Source organism: Hipposideros armiger, unplaced genomic scaffold (genome assembly GCF_001890085.2).
Source record: "Hipposideros armiger isolate ML-2016 unplaced genomic scaffold, ASM189008v1 scaffold_57, whole genome shotgun sequence".
Taxonomy (NCBI): Eukaryota; Metazoa; Chordata; class Mammalia; order Chiroptera; family Hipposideridae; genus Hipposideros; species Hipposideros armiger.
Genome location: NW_017731407.1, coordinates 2,433,191 through 2,459,446, shown reverse-complemented (window position 1 = coordinate 2,459,446; position 26,256 = coordinate 2,433,191). Strand labels below are relative to the sequence as shown.

The 26,256-nt window shown below is 37.5% G+C and overlaps 1 protein-coding gene across 21 annotated transcripts in view; it reads right to left on the bottom strand.

Moving 5' to 3' along the window:
- MEF2C (myocyte enhancer factor 2C) overlaps positions 1 to 26,256 on the bottom strand; it is a 185,430-nt gene that overhangs the window by 66,771 nt on the left and 92,403 nt on the right. For all 21 annotated transcript variants that reach the window (XM_019641133.1, XM_019641123.1, XM_019641124.1 and 18 more), the window contains one exon: positions 16,026 to 16,229. In XM_019641133.1, the coding sequence (XP_019496678.1) occupies positions 16,026 to 16,229 (204 nt within the window). The remainder of the gene's footprint in view (positions 1 to 16,025; positions 16,230 to 26,256) is intronic.

Below are 26,256 nucleotides of genomic sequence, written 5' to 3'. Positions count from 1 at the left end.
AAGTACATTAGTTTACAATACTTTCATTTAAGATGATCTTTTAAAATACATCTTACAATTATGAATTTTTAAGACCCTTAGGAAAGTTAGTTTGTTATGGCAGTTTGTTAGCTTCTGTGAAACGAAGCCTTGTCTTTCATAAAATGTTTACAACCTATGAGAAAAAAAAAAAGTATCCTCGGGCAAAAATGTTTATTGGCACCTAGAAGTCTGAAGAGAGAGTCAGGCCTGTGGTTTTTTGAGGGCACTTTATCATCGCCAGCATTCTCAAAGGTTTCTCTGAATGAATAGAACTGGATTACTCAGCCTTCTATTCCACGCCTATTCCTCTCCATTTTCCTTGGCACGACTGAGAGCCAGGCTATTTTTAGTCAGGCAGTTTTCTATTTTTAGACAACTACCAGTTAGAAGACATTTGTTAGGAAAAAATTTAAGCTTGCGTGCACACGCGTGCGCGCACACTCAGGGAAGGGAAAGAAACCTCCCTCCACATATTGTACGGCAGCCTTCAACCTGTAACTCCAGGCATTTCAGCTGCTTTCAATCTTGGAAAAATAAAGAAAAATTCAGAGTTCAGGGTTTTAAAAATAAACCTACCCTCTGGCAAACAGACCAAAATGCAACAAGCTGTTACTATGTGAAACAGTGACTACAAAAACAAAGAACATTCTCCACTGATTAAACCGGGAGAAAAGTTGTAGACCGATTAGGTTATAAGAATGTTACACAGGCGTGTAACAATTTTCCAGCCTCTCAGCCAGATGTATCATGTTTTAGAATTTAGAGTAAGGGGGGGGAACCTCATCTGCGAAGTTAAAGAAAGAAACGGGATGTAACTGTAAGGTTTCCATTCTTAGTGAGAGAGAACCTTTTTATCAAAATTTAAAGGCAATTATATTTACTGCATTTTTCTAACTCATATTCTGTAGAATTTCTCTAAAAAATTGTAAACACATGTTTACAGAAAAAAACATTTAAAAATTCAATGGCAATCAAAATAAAGGCTGCTGCATGTACATATACAGTACATATAAATGTATATATATGCACTTATATGTCTATATACCAGGTATGTATCATTACCTTTATTAGTCTCACTTTTACTTTAAATGGAGACAAATGACTTGCTGATTGGCTTAGCATATCAATTTATTCTACTTATCATCCAAAGGTATGCTTTCACCTATAATCCACCATGAGATGTTTTCAGGTGCTCACAGCTAGCTGTAAGTGCTTTCTTTCACTTCAGTTATCCCACTGGACTCTATTTCTTACTGTTGCTCCAGCTGTTGGGCAGCATAGTCACAGATGCATCACCAGTAACTAGCACAATGTTTGGCACATGGTCTTCACGTTCATCGCTAGCCGCTGAATGAAAGAACCAACCCTGTGTCTGTTCTGTCCACACTGGAGTATTGGCCCTGGAGGCACTGGATGTGTCATAATCGTTGTTGCCAAGGATTCAGCCTTGCCACAGAGATCATTTCCATAAATGCTTGTAAAAAGAAAAGCAATTCATTGGCCACTGGTAGATCTTCTTAACTTATGTAAAATGCTATAGTTATTTACATAAGAACACTATATTGATTAAATGATATACTTAATACAAAATGTTACATCATTATTTCCAAATTAAGAATTTGCTGTTTCTCTCTCTTTTGGTTTACACAGCTTTTCTTGCCCGAACTTCTCCCTTGATGTTGGAAATAAAAGCGCCTTGTACAACTTAACAGTTTACAATGGGCTCTGACATCTTTTATAGCCTGTAATCATCACGACAGGCCTGTGAGGAAGACAGATCGGGGTCGGGGTCGACAACACTAACAGAGAGGGAGCCTCAAGACCAAGAAGGTTAAATAACTTGCCCCGGGTTAGAGAACCAGTGTGTGATGTTGCCATAACTAGAACTTAATTTCTCTCCACATTTGTGGGGCTTTTAAAGTTCTATATCCTCAACGTAAAATTTACAAGGTAAACTCATGGTTACGCTTCAACAACATTCTTCAGGAAAATCACTCTGCAGCTTTCTCTTTCCCCCACATGAAATGAATTCACAAGCCCACACTGAAGGAGAACCCAGTCATGAAGCCTGGGGGGAAGATAACATTTCTCACATACCTAAGCAGGATAAGTCACAAAAAACTGCACGCATGATCTTTTTCTTCCTGTTGGAAACATTCAGAATTGGCCGAGCTTGTGTCTGCTTCCCTACGACTCTCCTTTGCTCTGTGTTCTCTTGTTAGGGCAATTCCAGCTTCAGTGTTCTCTCTCTCGCCATCCTCTCATCTCGCTCCACAAAATCAGATTTACTTTAACAAACATTCTGTTCCTGGGGTGAACACTGACTGAGTGACTCAGCTTTTCTGACTAGGTTTCCCTGGCCTGACACAGACCCTGACACACATGGGCATGCAATACATGCCTGCTGTAGGAAAGAAAGATGAAAGGGCTGTGTGCATCCTCTCCAGCTGATGTGCCCTTTATGAGGTTGTAGCCATCAACCATCACGCTGGTTACCACAGTGAACAACAGCACTAGATTCCCCAGTTTCACCTCTTACGTCAACCACTGCCCAATAAAAGTTTTTGGGATCCAGAACATTTCTATACCTGTCCTGACAAACATGGGAGCCACCAGTCACATGTGCCTATTGAGTACTTGAAATGTGGCTAGTGAGACTAAGGAACCGAACTTTTAATTTTACTTAACTTCAATTAATTTAAATATAAAGAGCCACATGTTGCTAATGGCTACCTTACTGATTAGTACAGGTCTGTATCATTTCATCTGAAATCTGGTTACATTATCCAAAGAGAATTCACATGGCAGAAATGACTGGGTTTGTTAATTGTCAGGCCACAGGCATTAAATATATCACTTATTTACCAATGTGCACAGCAGCCTTGAAAGGAGTTTGGTTTCTGGAACTAAAATGGAACAGTGTGGACGTGGTTTTAAATTAGCAGCTCATTCTCAGCATAACTCTGACCTTAATTTTTCTCTCTGACATGGTTTTCTCGAGGTCATAATGATGACATTTGTTTATGACTAAAGGGTAATTTGCATACTATTTTGAAAAATCAAGTATCTAATTCAGAAATTCTGGAATAAGATTACTATTATTATTTCATATATCAGTTTTTTTGTAGTAATGTTTTCTTAGATGTGAGATAAAAGCCCAAATACCAACTGCACAGTTTACTGTTTACAGTGTTTCTTATCCTAAAACAGTTGCTCTAAATAGTTACTGAGTTTATTTACTAAAACATAAAGATAAGAGATTTAATTGATATGAAGAAGCTTTCAGAATCTAATTAACCTCCCAGCTAGTCATTAACTCTATGACCTTTAGAAATAATCGACAGGGGATTTTTTTTTTCCTTATTCAGAACTTCCATCAGGTAGCTAAATTTCAGGGTAACATAGAATACACTAAATGTAGTTGAGACATGACTGGATAATATGCCAAACAGCTACTAGCAAAATGAGATATACTTCCAATAATATAATTTATCCACCCAATGTGTTGTATACCTCTGCAGCATTTGCCTCATTACAGTCCTTTTAATGATGGAGTCTGAAGTCTTTTCCCAGAATGTCCGATGAAATATTTTGATTCAGGATAATGAGGAAAGCGTAGCTGCCACTACTCTCTGCACCCCTGGCACACACCCCTCATCCATCACATCACACTTGCCTGCTGATCTGGTCTTAGAATCTTCCTCAACACGTGCTCCAAGCAGCCACTACCAACTGAAGGGCATTCACAAGGGAGGGGAACCAGACCAGGAGATGCTAACAACAGAGTGGCTCACCTCACTGAGTAATGACAGACTGTTTACAGTGTACTTCCAAAAACCCAACACACTTGCTTTCAGACACTAGTTTCACCAAATCTCAGCTCAAAAAATTGATTTTATAGTATGACTCTAACCCTCAGTGAAGCTACAAAGAAGAAATGTTCAAAAAATGTACTTTTAAACTCCATGCTGGAGAAAACAAAATGTTCGGAAAGGGAAGTCTGGGTCCTTTGCTACTCAAGTTTGGTTCACAGACTAGTAGCATCAGCATTACCAGGGAGCTTGTCAGAAATACAGACTTGTGGGCCTTGTCCCAGAGCCACTTAATCAGAATTAGCCTTTCAGTCCGGTCCCCTGTCCCCTCACTGACTCAGGCTGGGCCAGAGGCTTATCGTTTGAGACCCACTGATCACTCTTGTCAGATCCTGGCCCAGGAATCAATGTATGTTGGTTCAAAAGTCTTTTATTTTCTACCAGCACTGTAAGCAATATTTATGTGTAGTCTTCTGTGCCTATTTGTTTATTTTTTTCTTTACACAGCAATAACCTTTATTCTCCTCTGGTTCACTTGAAATAGTCTCACTTACATTATTATTAGAACATATCTGACTTCAATGAAGATAGCCTGGTAAATTTTAATAATGATCATCAGTGAGGATGTTTATATGTATGTATATACATATATGTGTATTATATAAAGTATTTATTGAATGTGTATAATGTTCCCTAATTGAGCTGGCAGTTGGAGTTACAGAAATAAATAAAACATCATCATATCCTTTAGGAGAAGGAAATAAGATTTATAATAATTTTCAAAAAAATGCAGTGAGGTAATTGAAATAACAAACATGCTTTGATTAAAAGACTCATCGTCTTTTATTCTTACTCTAGGCAGGAGTCTATCCCTAAAACTTTACTTTTGAATATTTCACAGCAATATATTAAGCAACCAATCCTGAGGAAGTAAGAATGTTCTACTGTTTGATACCTTATTTGATACCGTTTAAAGCTAAACAATGTTACTTTTACTTAGGTGCTATCAACAGCTAGAATGCAACCTTTGGTTCAAATACGCTATCCAACATCAAGTTCCACATGCCATGAAATCTATAAGTAGCATTAAGAATGGACGATTATAATCCAGGCTAAATATGTTTCCCCTTTCACTTTCAGATATTGGAGGAAAGGCAAATCAAAACAAAACATGAAGACTTTGGTTTAAAAAGGTTCGTGTAAAATACTGATGATAAAATGATGATGATTAATAATTATAAAAAAGTTATATTACTGACAAAAAGACCGTATTTTAAAACCTATTGTCTTTTCTGCTCCAGCTGTTATTAAATAATTTTCTGTTGACTGTGTTAGTATTAATGCCTATTAGCCATTAGAGTTGTCCAATAACAGAGATGAGAGAAAATTCAGTTTTACTGCCTTGTGCATATAACTTAAGTAATCTAACATGCACTTTATTTACTCAACAATGATTTTCTTATTAAATGAGATGTGAAGCAGCTTTTCATGTTACAAAACATATGCAAATTAAGCAAGAGCATTATTTAAAAAAAGAACAGATCTTCAAATTTGATATATAAAAATTTGATACATAAAAACATCATTGTTGTAGTTATGAGAAATATGAAATATGAGTACATTTTTAGGCTCATTTCTTTTTCTTTTTTTTTTTTTTTTTACAAAATTGCTTTTCCTCCTTTTTCTTGGAAGCCTCAACATTGAAGGTTTAAATCTTTATGGAATATACTAATCCTTTCTTCATTTTTCAATACTACCTATTCAAAAGCAAGTATAGGAGAGACCCAAGATGGCAGAGTAGATAAACACTGTACCTGTGCCCTTCTGTGAACACACGAAAATTACAACTGAATTACAGGACAATCAACAATCAACCATCAGAAGTCTAGCCGAACAGAAGTCTTATAACTAAAAATATAAAGAACAAGCCACGTCGAGTCTGATAGGAGGGGTGAATATGCAGAATAGGCATGGAGCAGACCCCAAACCTCCCTGTGGTGGTTGGGAATCAGGAGGGATATCTTGGCCACAGATTTTCCGCTGGAGGAGCAAGGGATCCCCAACCCCACGCCAGGCTCCTGAGTATTTGTGCAGTGAAGAGGAGCTCCCACAACATCTGAATGTGAAAAGCAGCAGGCATCCAATCATCCGAGTGGGATGGAAGGCTGTGGGAAACCCAGGGTGGGTTTGGAGTCATGAGGGGACAGATGTGTGTGGCCTAGAGGCGAGGGCTGGAGGGCATTTGCCATTTTCCCTGTTTTGGGTAGCTGGCAGGTAGGTACCATCTTTCCTGTGTTGAGCCGTCCCCCACAGGCCAAATCTGAATATGATTGGTCTTGTGAGCTCTGCTAGAATCCCACCCCACCCAGGCCCCCCAACACCAGAAATACTTTCTCCATGAGCAGCCAGCTCTGCATGCATTGCACTCTTTCTTAGAAAACTATCAGAGTCCAGCAGGCCCCAGGCAGGCGGCCAGCAGTGACTGGCCTCCATGTACTCTGAGACTTCTGCTGAGTTGCTCCAGGCTCAGCGCTGGCACCAAACCAGAATTTACATTAACCTGGTGACCACAACTCTTCCCACTCTAGTGAATCCCAGAGACCTTGCCTCACCCAACTTGCATACCGCATGAGGTTCTATCAGAACCTTAAGGGAGCTGGCAGGTAGCAGCAGGTTTCGGGGTGTCCTGGCTTTTTGCGAAGTTACCCAAGGCCCGGTACTGGAGGCAGCCACCCTCAGTGAGGCCTCTCTCACATGCCTCCAGGTTCAGCCCAGGCAGCACACAACTGCAGATCATTCTGTAGCTCCTACCAGTTGGCCCTCAGCTGGTCACAGGGAGTGGATGACCTGTACTGGAGCCCCTCCCAAAAGGCCCCAGAACCAATGAGCTTGGAGGTTGGCTTCAGACCACAGCAGAACACCACCCAATTACCTCCACACAAGCAGCACCCACAAAGGGTGGTACAATAGGAAACAGAGCCCGCTGGGGTGAATCCTACTCCATATGGTAAGCCCCCAGTAGAGCAGCCCATAAGCTGTGGACGTGGGATGTGCCAATAGCAATCAGGCTCAACTATAACAGGAGGGTACACCGAACCCATACAAGGGACACTCCTGGAGCACCCAGAGCTTGTGAACAGAGGGACTGTGACAGGGCCCCACAGGGCACCAACTACATATGGTCATCCTGCCAAGTCTGGGAGACATAGCAGATCTGCCTAATACATAGAAACAAACACAGAGAGATAGTCAAAATGTGGAAAAAGAAATGTGTACCAAATGAAAGAACAGAAGAAAAATCCAGAAAAAGAACTAAATGAAATGGAGGCAAGCAACCTACCAGATACACATTTCAAAACAATGGTTATAAATATGCTCGATGATCATAGTGAGAGCGTCAACAAAAAAGACAGCAAGCATTAAAAAGGACATAGAAACCATGAAAAAGAACCAGACAGAACTAAAATGAAGAATGCAACCGAAAGAAACACCAGCAAACTAGATAAAGGAGAGGATCGAATCAGTGATTTGAAAGACAAGGTAGCAAACAACCAATCACAACAGCAAAAAGAAAAAAGAATTTCAAACAATAAGGGTAGTTTAAGAGACCTCTGGAACAACATCAAGCATAACAATATTTTCATCAAAGGGTACCAGGAGAAGAGAGAAAGCACTTTTGAGAACCTATTTGAAGAAATAATGATGGAAAACTTTTCTAACCTGGTGAAGAAAAAACAAAACAAAACACACAGTCCAGGAAGCACAGAAAGTCCCAAATAGAATAAACTCAAACAGGTCCACTCCAAGTCACAGTATAATTAAAAAAGCAAAGGTTAAAGACAAAGAGAGAATTCTAAAAGCAGCAAAAGAAAGGCAACTAGTAATTTAGAAGGGAGCACCCATAAGATTGTCAGCTGATTTCTCAACAGAAGCTTTGCAGGCTAGAAGGGGTTGGCATGAAATATTCAATGTGATGTTAAAGCAAGGACCTACAAATAAGACTACTCTACCCAGCAAGGCTGGTGTTTAAAATCGAAGGTCAGATAAAGAGCTTCCCAGACAAGAAAAAGTTAAAGGAGCTCATCCTCATCATCACCAAATCAGTATGACAAGGAATATTAGAGGGACTTCTTTTTTTTTTATTGTTAGTTTCAGGTGTACAGAACAATGCAATAGTTATCCTTTTCACCCTTCACACAGAAACAACCCCCTCCCCCATCTACTGCCCTCCCACCCCCGATATCATGATTATCTCCATTCAGAGGGACTTCTTTAAGATGGAACAAAAAAATAAAAATTATGAATAATAAAATGGCTATAGCTACATATCTACCAACAATTACTTTCAATGTAACTGGATTAAATGCTCTAATCAAAAGACATAGGAGGGCTGAATAGATAAGAAAACAAGACCCTTACAGATGCTGACTACAAGAGATTCATTTTAGATCAAAAGACACACACAGAAAGAAAGTAAAGGTATGGAAAAAGATATTTCATGAAAATGGAAAGAAAAAAACAAGTAAAGCTGGGATAGCAATACTTACACATGACAAAACAGTCTTTAAAACAAAGGCTATAAGAATAGAAAAAGAAGGTCCCAGTAATCCCGATTCAGGGTATTTCTCCCAAGAAACACAAAATGGTACTTTGAGGGGACGTGTGCATCCGTATGTTCATTGTAGCACTGTTTACAATGGCCAAGATGTGGAGGCAGCCTGGGTGTCTGTCAATCAATGAATGGATAAAGAGGAGGTGGTACATATGTACAATGGAATATTGCTCGGCCATGGAAGGGAATGGGTTCTTGCCATCTGTGGTGGCATGGATGGACTTGCTGAGTGCAGTGTCAGACAGATGTAATGTGATTTTACTTTATGTGGAATCTAAGAACGAAATTAACAAACAAAACAGAAACAAACTCTTAGATACAGAAAACAGTCTGATGGTTGCCAGATGGGAGAGGGTTGGGTATGTGGGTGAAAAAAGGGGAAGGGAAGGGATAAGAAGGACAAGCTGGTTGTTACAACGTAGTCATGGGGATGCAGGGTATAGCACAAGTAAGGTAGTCAATAATATTGTAATAACTATGTGTGGTGTCAGATGGGTGCTAGATTTGTTGGGGTGATAGATGGGAGGAGGTTGGGTGAAAAAAGGTGAAGGGATTAAGAAGTACAAATTGGTAGTTACAAAATAGGGGATGTAAAGTAACGCATAGGGAATATAGTCAATGATATGGTAATAATTATGTATAGTGCTAGGTGGGTACTAGACTAGCCAGGGTATCACTACTTCTTTTTTTTTTTTTAATTTTTTATTGTTAGTCTCAGGTATACAGAACAATGCAATAGTTATCCGTTTCACCCTTTGCACAGAAACAACCCCCCTCCCCCATGTACTGCCTTCCCACCCCCGATATCATACTTATCTATTACAATTCCACTGACTCCATTCCCACTCTCTATTCCATGTCCCGTGACTATATGTATATATAACTATAGTTGACATGCAATATTATTCAACATCAGCTTCAGAAATACAGTGCAGTGGTCAGGCCTCTACACCGACTATGAAGTGGTCTCCCCAACAGGACATGAGTCCATCTGGCCCCCCAAGAAATATTTACAACATTATTGATTAGGGTATCACTTCTTAAATTATATAAATGTCTAAGCACTCTGCTGTACACCTGAAATTGATACAAAATAATATTGAATGTCAACTGTAATTGAAAAATTAAAAGGAGGGGAAAAGTTGAAGGAGAATGTACTAATTTCCAGGTTTAAAACAAGTAAGTCATGGAGATGTAATATATAGCATAGGGAATATGGTCAATAATATTGTCATAGCATAGTACAGCATCGGATGGTTGCTGGACTTATCATGGTGATCACTTCTTTAGGTATATAAATGTTGAATAACTCTGGTGTACTGAAACTAATATAATATTGTATGTTAGCTATATTTTTAATAAAAATCTTAAAAACAAACAAAAAAGCAATTATATACTTTCTTTAACAGAGGACAGGCAGAGTTACTGAGCTACCAGCAATAAGAACTATTTTAATCATATTTTATAGTAACCTAAGAATGATTTAAAATGTTCCTGAAGAATATTATGTTTCTAAGTTCCTGTCTGAAGAAAAAAACTTTTTTTTTTTAAGAAAATGAATTTACTCATTATAAAGTTAAATACTGGCCCATGTTGCTTCAAGTAAATTTAAAATAAAATAGTAACAAGAAAGACCTACCATTTTTCCCTTCTCAAACCTCATGTTTAAAAAAAAACACACACAAAAAATAGCACACAATGGGTAGCTAACGTGGTTAGTACTCTCTGTCAGCCTCAATGCCTTTGCAAGGGATTTCTGACCAGGTAGTAAATTTACTGATTGAGTCTGTGGTTACTGGTTTAGGGGTAAAATGTGCTTTCAGTTTGTTCCAAATTGGTTTCTCTCAAACTGAACATTTATGCTCTGGATTCTAACATCTCAAGGCTACACAGTCCTTCACTTCTGAAATGCACTCCTCAAATTTTACATTGAAGAATTCATGTTGGTGTTAATTTGAGAAGACAGTTTAAATACCTCCCTTTTCACATTTCCATGTAGACCAGTACTGTACCTTGGGATTTTCTGTGATGATCAATGCATTCTACATCTTCCCTGTCCCCCTCGGTAGTCAGTGACCACATGTGGTTGTTGAGTACTTGAATTGTGGCTAGTGCAACAGAGAAGCTGAATTGGCTATTTTATCTAATTTTAATTCATTTAAATGTGAATAGCCACATGTGGCAGTGACTACTGCATCAGATAGCACAGATCTAGATTACTTTAGTTTTTTGGTAGTCCTTTGATAAAATTTATCAAACTTTAATAAACTGCTTCATTGAAGCTATAAAAATATTTTTCATACTTAAATGAGAAACATTATGCTATATGATAATTACTTGGCTAGATCCTGTTATAACTGTCTACCCTTCTTTATTTATCCTACAAATATATTCTGAGGGCCTAACATCTCTAGACCTCAAATTAAACCCTGGAGACAGAATGGTACACAAAATGTGCACAGTCCCTGCCTTCCAGGAGTTTAAAATCTATTGGGTTGTTGGAAAAGTCATGATGTATTTGTTCTATGTTTTTCGTTGCAAAAATGCGTCATGACTTTTCCGACAACCCAATAGTATGAAAGAGGCAACTGGATAACAGTTTTCGTAGTGCTGTGGTAGGGAAAATTGAACAGATTCTGACTCTTAATACAGGAAACAATCTAACACAAGTTATGGGGCAGTTCAAGGATGGCTATTAAAAGTATAAATTGGGACCTGACTTGAATGAATGATCAAGAAAAGCCAGACAGGCTTAGGAAGGAACACTAAAGACAAAACAAATGGGGTTTGGAGAAGCTGAGGGATATAAACATGTTTAAGAGGCTCAAGTATGGGATGGGACCAGTGGGAGGAGGTTGGCTGGAGGGAAATAACAAAAGGTGAGGCCGGAGAGGAAGAGAAATACAGGGGTCAGATCATACATGGCCTTGTGAGCAACCGTAAGGATGAAGATTCCTTGAGGGGCCTTGTTTATGCTTGTGTGTCTGGCCATTCCATGGCACATAGCACATGGTAGGAATTCAGCCAATCTTGGTTCAGTGAATGCATGAAAGAATGAAAATTTAAAAAATAAACAAATGTGCTTTTTCCATAATGCATGCATTAAAATAATTTTATCTATATATTTTTATATATCTATATTTTCATAAGTGTAAAATCAAAACCTATTTAATTGGTTTAGATATAATGAAAGCCCAAGTTAAAGAGATTCATTTTCATATTTTACATCTAGTCCCGAATTTAGTAATGCAGAATTTGTAAAGGAAGTCCTATTCCATTATTTGCTGAATTTGCTTTTCAACAAAAATTGCACTAATAATTTTTACCAAGCTATGTAGAGGTAGTTAGCTTACTGATAACCTCCAATATCACTATGAAACAATAAAGCTTATAACCTGTTTTAAGGCCTTTCCAGTCCCAGTTCAGGCCTTAATTACTACTGTGCAAGAACACATTTTGCCGGATCAAAGTCTTTAAATTCAAATAGGATTCAGGTGACAGAAAATAAAATTTCATGTACATATCACCTCTTAGTCTCCCCTCCAGCCCCCAACACTCTTTTTGCCCATTCTTGCATTAAAAAAAAAAAAAAAAGAAAAAGTAACTCTCTTCTGTTTCAGGATAAAAGGTTTCTTCTGCAGAAGCCACATGTATCTTTTTGACTTCTAGGGAGTAGCAGAGAACCTCATGTTTTACTTCCCTTCCACACTTAGGTCACTCAACCACTGACCAGACTGGATAAATAGCTCAACAGAATCACTGCCTCGCAGAAGGGTGAGAGGGTCCTTCCCAAGAGACATTCCCATATGGATTTTGTGGTTAGAAAACGTGCTGGAATTTTCAAGGTAGCCTGTCCGGGACTTCTGTGACTCCCAGATCATGTGGAATGATCTGGTGATCAACCACCCTTTTGAGTGAAAGTTTTGATACATTGTTTAGCTTAGGCCTTCCTTTCAGTAGCTTGTACTAGATTAAGGAGGTTATTGCTCCTTTGCCCTCCAGTTGTTTCTAAACTGATTTTTGTATGTTTTACATCCTTAACAAGAATGCCTATCTTCTGCTGGCACTTGCTAAACTGTTGCTAAGTGAAGGAATGGCCTAGAAGCATGTTCTGTGGGACCTGTGTTCTTTAGGGCACCCTGAAGTGCTCCACATCACCTCTCCTTCCAGGAATGGAGCCCAACATCAATTGTAAGGGTAGGAAAGAGGCTAAAAGAACCAGGAATGGAGCTAGACGGTTGAAAGAGATGAAGGGGGCCATTCCTTAATACCATCAGAATCCCTATTGAAGATTTCAACAGCCTCATAAACTACATTTTGGGTAAATATCCAGTATACTTGTCACGGAATTAAATAAAATGGACTTTCTTCAAAGCAAATGCTTTTGATACTGTAATTGTTTTTTTTTTAAACCAACAGATTAAAAATTTAACACATTTACTAAATCTGGCATATTTATATATTGTATCTAAACAGATATTCAAGCTGCATTATAATATAATAAAAAAAACCCTCTCTCAGTCTGTTAAGTCTTTGTAAGTCTTTGTGCCATTGTTAACAGTAGTGCTAATTATCAAGCGAAGACATGATAATTACGCAGAGCTTTTTTGCTAAAAGAAGGAAATCTTTTTCAACACCCACTCACTGTACAATTTCCTATGACCCTGTAACACTACTCTGGTATGGCCCAGAAATTTATATGTCAGTTTAAATGCCGGGAATCATATTGTTTCTCTCTCCCCATCAATCTCTTTTTCTTGTGAGTAAACTGTTTTCAGAGGGTTCAGGGAGAGGGGTAATGGTCCAAATGGCAAATATAAAACTAATGACCCTTCATGAAACATATTATGCTCCTCGTTAAACTTACTCAGTTAAATGTATTCCGTTACATTAAAATAAATAGGATTTAAAATTTTACCCAGGAGTAGTAAACTACCTTAACTCTCAACTTCATGTTAGATCCATTCCAAGAACAGATTCCTCAAGTCCCTGATGCATCACAGGTTTTTTTTAGCCTCCAACACAATTTATGTTTTAGTGCTGCAGAGGTTTTCAAACTCAGTGTGCATAAAAATTATTGGGAAACTTGTTATAAATGTGGATTCCCACTCAGATCCCCTCTTCTCCACCAAAAATCTCAAGCATACTAGTTTCAATGAACAGCACTTTAAAAAAGACTCCATGTGGAGGTGATGCAAATCTTATCCAGCTTAGGGGATCCCACTTTACTTCTTTCTCCATCATCTGTTATTCCTAAAGCGTGGAAAAGGCACATAGGTGAAGAACGTGTGATTCAGGTAATTGAGAGGGCAGATTCACAACGTGTTAGACTTATAACTTGTTACTTTCATCCAAAGAATCAAGCCATGGAATCTTTAGATTTGGCTTATGAGCCCCCTAATATGTTTTTGAGAGATTCAGAGCTTTACTCTATTGATATTAAATGCAAGATCATAGAGCTGTTGTTTTACGCGCCTTTGAAAATATCACTTTTTAAAGAATTATGTTGTGAAGGACTTTCAAATTTAACGTCTTCATTTTTGAGATGAGAAAACTTCAGTCAAAGAAGTAGGTAATTTGTCCCATGGTAAGATCGTGCAAGATAAAGGTTCAAGTGCCAGCCCTCTGACTTTCAACCCAGTGTTCTGATGGCCCATAAAAAAGTCTGGCTCCAATTCCCGTCTGTCCAAGAATATGAAAGTCTTTATAGCATGTGAAATTTTAGGTTGCCTTTAAGTCACATAGGGTATTGTTTACAAAACCCTCATTAGATGAATTTTCTAGACTTTAAACTCTACTTAAAGAAAGTAGATTTTAAAAGTCAACACATTTTCAACTAGTTAATATGGTTCTGTGGCATTTCACATCATGCTCAAGACTGGAGCAGTTCAGGTCTAATAACAAATTCCAACTCAAATTCTTCTGTTACCCTAAAGTGTTTGTTGTAATGATTTTGGTAATGAGATGGAGTTTTGAGTATAGAATAGTTCTGTGTTTGGAATTTATGTTAAATGTGTACAAGCATGCATAGACAGACAGACAGACAGACAGACAGACAGACACACACACACACACACACACAAACGAAAGTACCTATGAGATTTGACAACTGATTAGTGCTGTTCATATTCATGTTTCTTTATATATTTTCACATTTATATGTGTACATGAATAAAATACTGTCTGAAATACATAATAGGTAAGTTTTATAAATGATCTTAAATTTCAAAATAAAGGCAAGCACACCATTAAAATCATTAGCCAATGAAAAACTAAAATAAGCAGTAATGCAAATCTGAAAGTATTTTAAACGTATACCACATTAGATCTAGTTATAATTTGCTTTTATTTTCTCTGAAATTATTTTCTTGGCCTTATTAGGCAAAAAACTAAAAAAAAAATAAAACATTGATCATCACAATACTTTAAAAAAATGTCCAAGTAAAAGCAAAGAAATGAGAACTAGTCTTAGACAATTATAACAAATAAAGGGAAGATGGATTTGAGAAGCAGATTAATTTGATCAGGAATAGTAGAGCTTTTTCATAATGTGGAACCAGCCTAAGCAATGGCAAGAAAGACTTGTAATATGGCAAACTGGCTCTGACTACATATTTTTGAAACATTTATTAATTTTCTTTCAATTCTAGGAAAGCAGTCACAATTTAGGCGATAATGAGTAGAGAGGTAGGAAAAATATGCAGATGGGGATAGTTCCTCTTTATACCTCTTCCTTTTTGGTTTAGTATTCATTGCTCATGAAGGGTACTTGTAAGGCAATAACATTACAGTAGGATACATGCAGGAAGCATTTAAAATTGTATGGCAATGTTCTTTATGCTAACAAATCTAAAACATTTTTGAGCTTTAATGTAATGCTTCTTTATATTTCGCACAATAAAACAGTGTTTTAAATGTGACTTTGGTAAAACATTGAGCTAACATTTAGAAATTCGTTTTCACCAGATTTCTGATTCCATGTATATTAACAGTTTCCATTGCTATACTAAATTATATAATTTGGAGGAGAAACATTTCTAGAATGATAACTGTCTTTATTCTTTCAGCAAGAATGCATCAGGAAAAATTGAATTAGAAGGGACATAAAGTAAAAAAGTGAAGTGTAAGGTTGGGGTGAGCTCATTTAAAAAAAATGTTTTTTTTCTTTGACTATGTTGGGAAACTAGTCTATACTTAAAAGAAACCATCAGAAGTCATCTAAAATGGGGGGTGAGCTGTCCCCTGGCCACAGCTCCCAATTCTGGCGTCCTGACATAGCCATGGACAATGATGACTCAGGAAGAATGAGGCCAATAATTCGACACTGGTGCCTGAATTCTAGAGCAAGGGCCAGATTTACATTGTCCCTATTAGCATGTCATTCTAATTTGCATTTTGAGGGAGAGAAAAAGGGTGGAGTATTAGTTGGGGTGATAAACCTGGGTACAACTGTGGGAATATGACCATCTTAGCAAAAGGAAGGTTGTGCTTGTGCATGTACGTATGTGGGGAATGGGGCGGTTCAAACCACCCATGGCTCTGCAAAAGTTTGGGGGCAGCAACCACGCATGCGCACTCACCTCCACGATGTCTGAGTTTGTCCGGCTCTCATGTGGCTCGTTGTATTCCGTGTATTTGAGCAGCACCTTGTCCATGTCAGTGCTGGCGTACTGGAACAGCTTGTTGGTGCTGTTGAAGATGATCAGAGCGATCTCACAGTCACACAGCACGCTCAGCTCATAGGCCTTCTTCATTAAACCAAATTTTCTCTTCGTAAATGTCACCTGGAAAAAGGAAAGCAGGCAAGGTTTTTTAAAGAAAAATGAAATCATGCTTTTTTTTTTTTAACTACTTTTTTTTTTCCTTTGTAAAACAAAGTGTGCCGTTGTCAGAACCTTTGGGCACTAACACATTGGGAAAGAGAGCAAATAAATCTAAAACTAATTTCTGCTCAGAATTTGAAAATGTGTGATTTCTAGCTTGTTGCTGAATGTGAAACTGTAAATGCCAGATTTAATGTTGGGAATTTTAATGAAGGTGACCAGAATACTGTTCATGCTTCTTTGAACAATTTAAAATTACAAAAATTAATTTCAGCATAGCTAACATTTTTTTCATTATAATTAAATGTGGAGCTTTTTTTTTAACTACTTGAAAACTGGACATGACATTATAAACATAGCATTTTAAATCTGTGTTCGAAAATTCTTAAAATTGCTTAGCTCGTGCCATTTAATTCAAAACAACTGAAGGGATATGACTGACTATGCTTTCAGACAGTGTTGTATTCTGTTTTCTAGAAATCCAGTGAGGAATCGGGAAGTACTTGAGCCATAATACCGTTAGGGTTTTGGTTTCATTCTTCTGTGTATCTTTCTTCCTCTCTCAGGCCAGAAACTACTGTTATCTTTGCCTTTTCCTCTTTTTAATCTAATCTATTACCAACTCCCATAATTCCTTCCCTCAAAATGTTTCTCAGGTTCACACTTTCTTGTCTATTTCCCAGGCGGCTCTATCGTTCACGTCCTTATCAGCTTCCTGTCCTAGATGATCTCCCTGTCTGGAATCATTCCCTCCTCAATTCCTCCCAATCTTAAAAACCTCACTCTTTGCACTGCCTTTCTCTTGATGGGCCCTCTGCAAAGCTCCCTTTCTCTGGCTTCGAATACCTCCTACCTGCCAGTGCTACCAAATGCAAATATATATTCCACAATTCCCATTTCAGTCCTCTCTTAATTAAACTCTTGTTTGCCCACCCCAAACCATGAACATACTTAATTATAAGCCCTTATATATGGCCCAGTGTTTCCCAGCAGGTCTTCTGTGGAATATCATTTCCATAAAATTACATAAAACACTATTAAAGAAAAAGTTCAGTGGCCCAATACATTTGGGGAATGAGGCGCATTGGTATATTAAAGGCCAAGAAGCCTTTTAAACTTTGTTCAACCTGCTTTCCAAACCTACTGCTGACAGAACATATGTCTCTTTGCTTATTTATTTATTTGGAGGAGCGCTTACTTTAATTTTTAGAACTAATTTTTTGAGGCATATGCTCTGGGAAATGCTGACTAACAATTTAGTTATCATTTTCAATTATTTCTTTTTTCTCACCTTCCAATTCAACCCACCTAGCAGAGGCCAGTTCAGTTTTATCTACTACTTATTTGTGTGTAATTCCTAAATCTGGATTACCACGCCTTCTCTTTCTCTGTCTCTAGACACCCAGTAGAGGTCCTCTAGTCCTATGTCTTATCTCTGACCGTCATAGGAATCTCAACACCCTCTAAACTCAAACTCATTATCTTCACCCTCGAATCTGCTCTCCCTCCCAGATTCCCCATCTTCTCATAACTCAGTCACCCAAACTAGAGACATCAGAGTGAGCTTTGAATCCCCCTGTCCTACACCCCTAAATAAATGTGTTGACAGCAACTGTGGACTAGCAGACACACAACCTGGCCTCCTGGTTTCCTCATTCCTCCACACTTTTGTTAATACCTATTGTTTTACTCATCACCCTTTATTTTTCCTCAATAGCACCGTCATTATTTTATAATTTGTATATTTCTGTGCGATTATTTGTCTAACATCTGTCTCTTCCACGACAGTGCATGTTCCTCAAGGGTACCGGCCGTTTTAATTTTGCTCACTGCTATACCCCCAGCGCCTAGAATGGCAGACACGGATGGGCACATGGTAAAGATTTCTAAATAGGGAAGTTTTTAGAAATATCAAATTGACTGTGTTATATAAAACTGTGACAGATTTTCCCATGAATTTTTTTAGCAACTTATAAATAGAACTTTTAAAAAGAAAAATCTATATTTAATAATAATTATATTGCTTTATCTTATGTGTATTGAAGTCAGCATGGAAGAAAGGGAAGAACCTGGGGCTGGGATTCACAGGACTCTGGATTTGAAGGCTGAATCTGCTATTTACTAGTCATGAGGAATTCACTTAACTTCTTTGAGTTTGATATTTCTGTTTGATTTTTCACCTGTAAAATTCAAAGAACACCCACTCTTAACATTGCTGCGAGGATTATATAAAATAACGTATGTACAGTATCAAGCATTGTGCATAAAGTGGAAGCTCAATAAATCTTAGTTCCCATTCCTTTCTGAGATGACTTACAGGAAAAGAAGAACTTACAAAATGTATGTCTTGGTAGTTTGAAGAGTCTACTGATTAAGGCTATTTGAGAATCTTACTATTCCTGATAGAAAGATAAAGCAGTACTATGGAATCCCTACTGATCATTCTTTGGAAAACAGCATTTAGGTATTTACCAGCCCATATAGCTAGTCAATATGTACTTGGATATGTTATTTACATTTCAACTTGGACAATTTTTCATTGTAATAATTGCCAATGTCTCACCTTCTAGTTTGTTTATTGATTGTTTTACTAAAGTGCTTCTAAAAAATATAGCTAGTGTTTTCATATTTTATTATATTAGTTTAGAAAATGTTTTATTCTGGTTCATTCAGATGAGTCACAACCAGTATTAAAGATGAGCTAAACAAAACTATCATTTTGGAATGAATAAAAAAGCATAATCATCAATTATATAGATTTACACAAAATGTCTCTTAATATTTCCTTTAGATGCAATTTAGTTATGCAAATATACATGCACATTGAAATAGGCTACAGAGTAGGTTCAATATAGAACCTACTCTGTATAGAAAGTGACCCAGGGCCAGCCGAGTGCCGCATTGGTTAAGAGCTGGCTTGGGACACCAGAGGGCCCTGGTTTGGATCCCACATATGAGGGCCAGTGACACTGCCCTCTACAGCTAAGATGCTGAACAACAGCTCAACCTGGAGCTGGGCTGCCATGAGTTGACAGCGACAGCGTAGGCTGCAGCACCTGCAGCAGTGGGTTGCCAGGGGCTACCGTGTGTAGCCAACAGCCGCCGTGAGCGGCCAGCAGCTGCCGTGAGTGGCCAGCAGCTGCCGTGAGTGGCCAGCAGCTGCTGTGAGCGGCCGTCCAGAAGCAGGCGACTGATCTGCCTCGCCTGGGAAGAGCGCAATGATGGTGCCAACTTGGGCCATTGAAGCAATGTCCTCCACAACTAGACTGAAGAACAAAAGGACAGGAACTTGTCTGTTCCCCTTCCCCCAATTCCCCAGAGTTGTTCCCATCCCCCAATTCCCCAATTAAAAAAAAAATCTTTAAAAAACAACAACCAAGTGATCCAAAATACTTTCATATATCTAAAACCACTTTTAATCAGACTTTCATGACCACAAACTGTAGGTGGAATGTCTCAATACAGTATGGTTTCTGTTATACTTAAACCTCAGAATTTAGCACGTTACGACACTTACCACCAAAATACATTTCAGCACAGAAATATCATTAAAACCACTATTTGTGTTTACTTTTAGGTACTCCTCAATTTTTGTGTAACCATATAGGCTTCTGGATAATGCATACTTATTTAACAGTACCTGTCAAAAAGTGCATGTAGCTTCTTCTCATTAAAACTGCAAACTGTAATGGTGACGACTATATTAAAGCATTTAAGAAAATATCTTCAAAATCTACTCTTAATTGCTCTAAATTTAATTCTGTACTATGTTCATATTCTTCATAGCATACTCAAAATGCATTTTATAATGCTTTTTCTCCTTGTTCATAGATAGACAAAATTGTTTTTAAGCATTAAGCTTTCTAAAGAGATCTGGGATATTACTCTTCGTTTAAAATATGCCACTCAATGACAGATTGCAATTCAGAGCTTTTATACTTAAATATAATAATGTATTGTAATGATTACATTTTTCATAACGTGACAATAGTTTGCAATGGGGACAAGTCCATTTCTATTTCAGTAACATAGTTTGAACCTTAGGTGAGATGGAAAACTGTTTTTACAGTAGTTAGGCAAAGAGATGCTCTTCTCCAGCGTTTGCATCAATCATGGTGCACTGAGAGAATAAAGTCAATATTATTTAAGTGAGCACTAGAACTTGAAATTTAGTTTTCAGAATTAAAGAGACTTAATATGTAATACATGCATGGAAAGCAAAATGACTCTGTATAAATACTAACCATTTAATGTTCTTTCTTTACCTCTGCAAACAGCTCCAAATGTACTGATGATGTTGTATTAAGATATTTCAATATTAAGTCTTATAGTAACCTCAAATTTAAATCTTAGCATAAGGGCACTCATCACACATCTTATATTGACAAGTACTCTAGAACTTACTAGGTATGAATCAGGAATTGAAATTAGAATTTGAAATTGAGAAGAAACACATTCATTAAATACAGCTCCATGTAATTCAGTTACAAAGATATTAAGAAATGCTATTCACAGAAACATAAAATAATTCAAGCAATTCATATTGAGCATTTTCTATATGCCAAACCTTATGCTAAGCAATATATATTGAGCATTCTCTATGTCAGACATTTGTGTTAGGTGCTGGGGCTTCTATTATGTGTATATCTCCCTTGTTCATGTCTCTTTCTCAGGGCTGGAGAAAAAAAAAGTCATTTAATTCCTTAATGTTTAAAAGGAATTTTCTTTCCTTAAAAAAAAATGCATTACTTGGCTAATAGTGTTATATTTTCAGTCATGTGCAAATCATCTGAAATTGTACTTTTTAGAGTTGGGTGATTTCAGTTTTTGTTTTCTGACCCTTTTTTTTCTGGACTGAGCAAGAAAAAGAACAGTAGATGTTAACCCAATCAAGATGAATATGAAATGAAGCCTACCATACTGGTTATTTATTATCTTGTTACTCAGTGAAAACTGATTGCAGTATTACGTCCCTCCCCCTTTCCATCTGGCCACTGGCAAGTTCTCATCATGCTGCCAGGCTCAGTTTAAACGCCAGATTCTTCTATGAAGCTTTCATTGTCACATTCTGCTAAAACTCATTCCTCCCTCATTGGTGTCCTGTAGAACTTTTTACAAACCTTTATTATGAGACTTCTTCTAATATTACAGAGTTGGTTGTTTATGAGTCTGCTTCTGCTGTTTTTTGAGTTCCCTGAAGACCCCTGCTCTGGCCTCACACAGACTCTGACCAGTGGACACTCAATGAACATGCTGAAGGAGTGGATTATGGAATGGAAATGTACTCTATTTTAAAGTCTGAATGTCTCTATATAATTTTCTGCTAAAAGTAGATAATTTTTTTACTTGCCTTTGTGACAAACTAAGAGATTTTGGATATATATGTTTTACTAAAAAGTTGACATGTTAGTGACAGGAATCTTGAGAGAAAAGAATTATATCATCTTGGAATCTGTAACAGAGAAGCCCGAAAATGTCTGCAGAGAAATATATCTATACACACATGTTCTACACTTCAAGAAAAAGTATTTCAGAATGTTCAGAGAAAAGCCTTTCTCACCCAGATGACTCATCATGAAGGATGGAAAAGTGTGAAGATAAAAATTTAATTTTATAATCACAGGGTACAGAGATAAAGGGGGACAGGATCTAAGAGTTCAGGATGACTGCATTCATTAAGTAAAAATTTATTGAACTTTCTAATGAGTTCAGATTTTCAAAGAACATGTATTTGGCAAAGTATTTGATGAAATCCTCAGCACAATATTATAGATTTGAGACTAGCTGGTAGTAATTTTACATGTGAATTAATTGATCATGTTAAGTTTAAGGGAACAGTCTCTGTCTAGTCAAGTGCCACAGAATTCAGTAACTTTCCTGTCTCAGGCAATATTTTTATCATTGGTTAAGACGAAGATGGGGATGGCATGCCTATCAAATATGCTTGTAACATGAATCTGGGTGATAACCCAATATATGGTAGAGCTCTATTCATCGCTCCCTCTACAGACCAGAAAGCTGGGTCACAAATAACAAGATGAAACAGAGATAATTTTAGTCTTTGTTTCCATTTAAAAAACCAATTACATAAGCTCAGGTTGAAGGAAAATTAATAATAATTGCTTTCAGGAAAAGGATCTAAAGTTATAGTGTTCCAATGTGGGAATTAATTATCCTAATGATTTTTTTTTGTTGTTAGTCAGTATTAGCCAATCTTTGGTACAATGTTCAGTTTTTAGAATTACACTTGGAAGAAGACACTGACAAAACCAGAGAGGTATAGGATGGCAAACAGGTTGATGTAGGATCTGAGAACAATTTAGCATGAGAAATCTAAATTAAGAGAATCTGGAATGTTTTACCCAGCAAAATGGGGTTTAAGGTGAAATGCTTAACACTTTCCAAGATCTGAAGTCCTATGGCCCTGTGAAGAGGCAGATGAGATATTCTGTTTTGTTTTATGGAGCAGAATTAGAAAGCAGCATTGCAAGTCATGAAGAGATTCAAAATAGGTGAAAACTTAGTGATGAGAACTACCCATGAGTGGACCAAGTCTCATGAAGTAAGAAGCAATTCATTCCTGAACATGTTCCAGTAAAGCTGCACATCAAAGAAGGTGTAGAAGGTGCACCTGAATTAAGCAGGAAGTTGGACTAGAGACCTTTAAAATATTTACGCCACATTTCAGATTCTATGCCTAAATAGCATAGATTTTTGCATCAAGGGGAAGATTAGAGTTATATGGTTACATGGTTCAAAATAAGAATCTTTCTGTAATTTCATTCTATAAAATGCTTTACGTTTGGTTATTCAGCCTCATCAATATAATCATCTCTAATTTCCATATTCCAAGAAAGAAATAGGGTCATTTTCTTTTTGTACTTAGAAGAGACACAACAATCTAAAGAATTTGAATAGACAATGTAACTTATACACAGTGCTGAAAATGCACAGAAAAAAAAAACTGTCCAGATTGATCAAACAGGAAATTCACATTACTATTTTTAAAGAAGCCGTATATATGCATCATTACTGGGGCAGTGTGGCGTAGAAGCAAAAACATGGGAATTAAAAATCTAGTCTGAACTCTGACATTTAGGAGCGTGTGCCCTTGGGTGATTTATTTAACTTACCTGAACTCCAGTTTCCTCACCTGTAAAATAGAAGTTATAATAGGTATCTTACAGAATTGTTGTGAGACTTAAACTAAGGGACATACTCAAGTGTAAGTGACTTGTTGACAGTGAAACACTATACAAGGTAGGTAGTATTTTTTCCCCTGATGCGTCAGGCTCAGTCACTTCTTGTTACATACTGTAAAAGACTGCTCTCCTAGGACCTGCCAACTTGTGTTACCATTATTATGTCTAGATTAGAGTTTCTCCCTCAAGTAAACGTTGAAGTAAACGTTGAGCTTTCCTTGAAAGCCCAGAATATCTCCTGTCTGATCTTGTAACCTGAAATCCCAGAACAATATTTGGCTAAGTAGTTACTGAATGAATGGATAGATGGATGGAGGAATTATGCATTTTTTGCAATCCAAAATGAATGGCTAAAAATAAAATTCTATGCATGTTCAAACTATGTTAATAGGAAGTTTGCCACCGAGGGAGGAAAATTTCACACAGTTATAGTTATTTTTCTTTTTTTGTCTCATTAATTTACAGTAAAAACATACATTTGATAAAATGGGAGAAAAACTGGACTGGGTCAAATCATGTGTGTGGGTTTGTTGGTGAAATTGGAGCATATCATGTTTCTTATAATTGTTTTAAGATAAGACTGTGGACTGTATTTGGTGAATTTTTTCTAAGAAGTTCAAAGACTTTATAATAAGTTATCTCACTACAACATTTGACAGTATCTCTTTGAAGTTACTATCTGGCACAGTTTATCATCCCCATTTCTCAGATGATACTGTAAACAAAGACATGAATTGCCTTATCCAAGGTCACAAAACTAGTCCCTGGATGAACCAGAAATAGAAAACCCTCTTCACACAAAATTTATCTTTCTTTCCTTTAGTGTTCCTGCCCTCTTTCAGATGCATTTCAGGGCTGAAATTCAGCACAGCAGGGACCTGGTCAACCGTTCACTGAGCAGTCAGTGTCTATTAAAAGCTGTCAGCAATTCTGATGAGTACAAGCACAGTAGTATATAACATATTAATTAATGTAAGAATAGCTTTCTAGGTTAAAGTAAAAAAATAATACTAGTAATACTAAAATTGAGAAAAAGTTGGTTTCTAGGTTCTGACACTAAACCAAAGCTGCTTTTCTGTGGAAGCTGCAGCCAACTCTGCCCTCGGATCTCCAGCCATTCCCTTTGAAGCTGGTGAGAGCCACGTGCCTGCACCAGTGAGCACACACCAGTTCTGTATTTGTGGATGTTTATTTAAATTCCACAAAGCGAGAAGAATTTTGGTTGGTAGCAAATGCAGGTCTGTTTATAGCCAGCATAGAAAAGGTAGGTCTCTGATTTACACACAGGCGATGTAAATAACAAGTTCTAAAAACAGAGGACAAGTCCTGTATCATTTCCTACAGGATAGGGAAATTAGTTTGACTACTGTGTAAAGGGAAGGACATTTAATAATGAGTCTCCACGCCACATGCATGCCTCCTCCGTTCACCTTCCTAATCCCAGTTCCAGAGTCACTTCAGGACGTTCCTGCCGTATTAATGGTGGGAGTCCTTGCACCTTACAGGAGAAGGTCCTGAATAAATGAAGCAAAAAGACCTCGGAAAGAGCAGCTATTCACATCTATGAGAACAATTGAGGCCTAACTCTAAACTACTTCAGGCGCATTACTAAAGGAAGCAAGGATAATTTTATCTATGGGTCCCCAGTACTTCTTTCCAGGAATCAATACTTCAGGCCTGATCTTAATTCAACTGCTCAATGAGACTCCTCAATGAGTAGAGAATTTTTTACTCATTTCTTTAGCTCATGAGCTAACATTAGCTTCTTTGTTTTAGAATCTCTTTGGGACAACTGATATACCCAGCTAATTCTATTTTCAAAGTGTTGAGGTTTTATCTTTTTTTTTTTTTTTGTCTAAATAGAGTCATGATTAATATAACCCTCATCCTAGGAAAATATTTCAGATCCACCCCTCCTCACCCTCAGCCTTGATAATCTGCTTCCTCCCAGTTAAGGAAGCAGAGTGACTAATGAGTGACATGATGGACAGTTCATAGATACAATGCACTCTCTAATCCAGAGCCAGTAGGTCTTCCTATGTGTTTAAAGGGTTAGGGATGGAGTCAAGAGTCTGCAACGACAATCTCTAATTGAAAAAAAGGGAAATGCCCTCTTAAAGGCTCTTTTTCTTCCTCTGGCTTGTTCCTGACAGTAAGTAATGGTACAACTGTTCTACAGTATTCCTCTTCAATTTTATTTTGTTTAATTCAGTCTGTCATTAGAAAGGCTTGCGAGCTTTAGGCTTGATGATTACTCTCGGTGGGAGGAAGTAATGCCACTGCAGACTTGTGTTCTAGACAAGCACTCCTTTATACAATGACGGGGCCTGCCATCGTAAATGAAAGGCTCTTTAAAGAGCAGTGAGGGACTCTTTTAAGCAGACTGCTACCATGTGCTTGTAACCCTCCAGCATAACTTGCGAGGATGAGACAGCAGTGTGTTCTGCTGCAAAGAGGACTATTGTCCTCGTTCGCCTCAAGCAAATTGAGCCTGGTTTCGCTGCAATGCAGTGAGATTTCCAAAGGGGTTTCAAGCAGGAGTTCCTAAAATTCTGAACACAATATAGGATGAAAATAGGGGAATGAAGAGTGTGGAATTTAGAACTCTACCAACCCCTCCCCCGAAGTCAACACCCCAAACTCCAAAATAAAACTTTAAATCTTGGGCACTGCACACTCTTTTGAGAAACAAGTGATAAACAATAGGTTACATTACAATGAAATCATTGAACATATATTAAAACACTTGAATGTTTATTAACAAACGCACCGACTCTGGGTTTTAA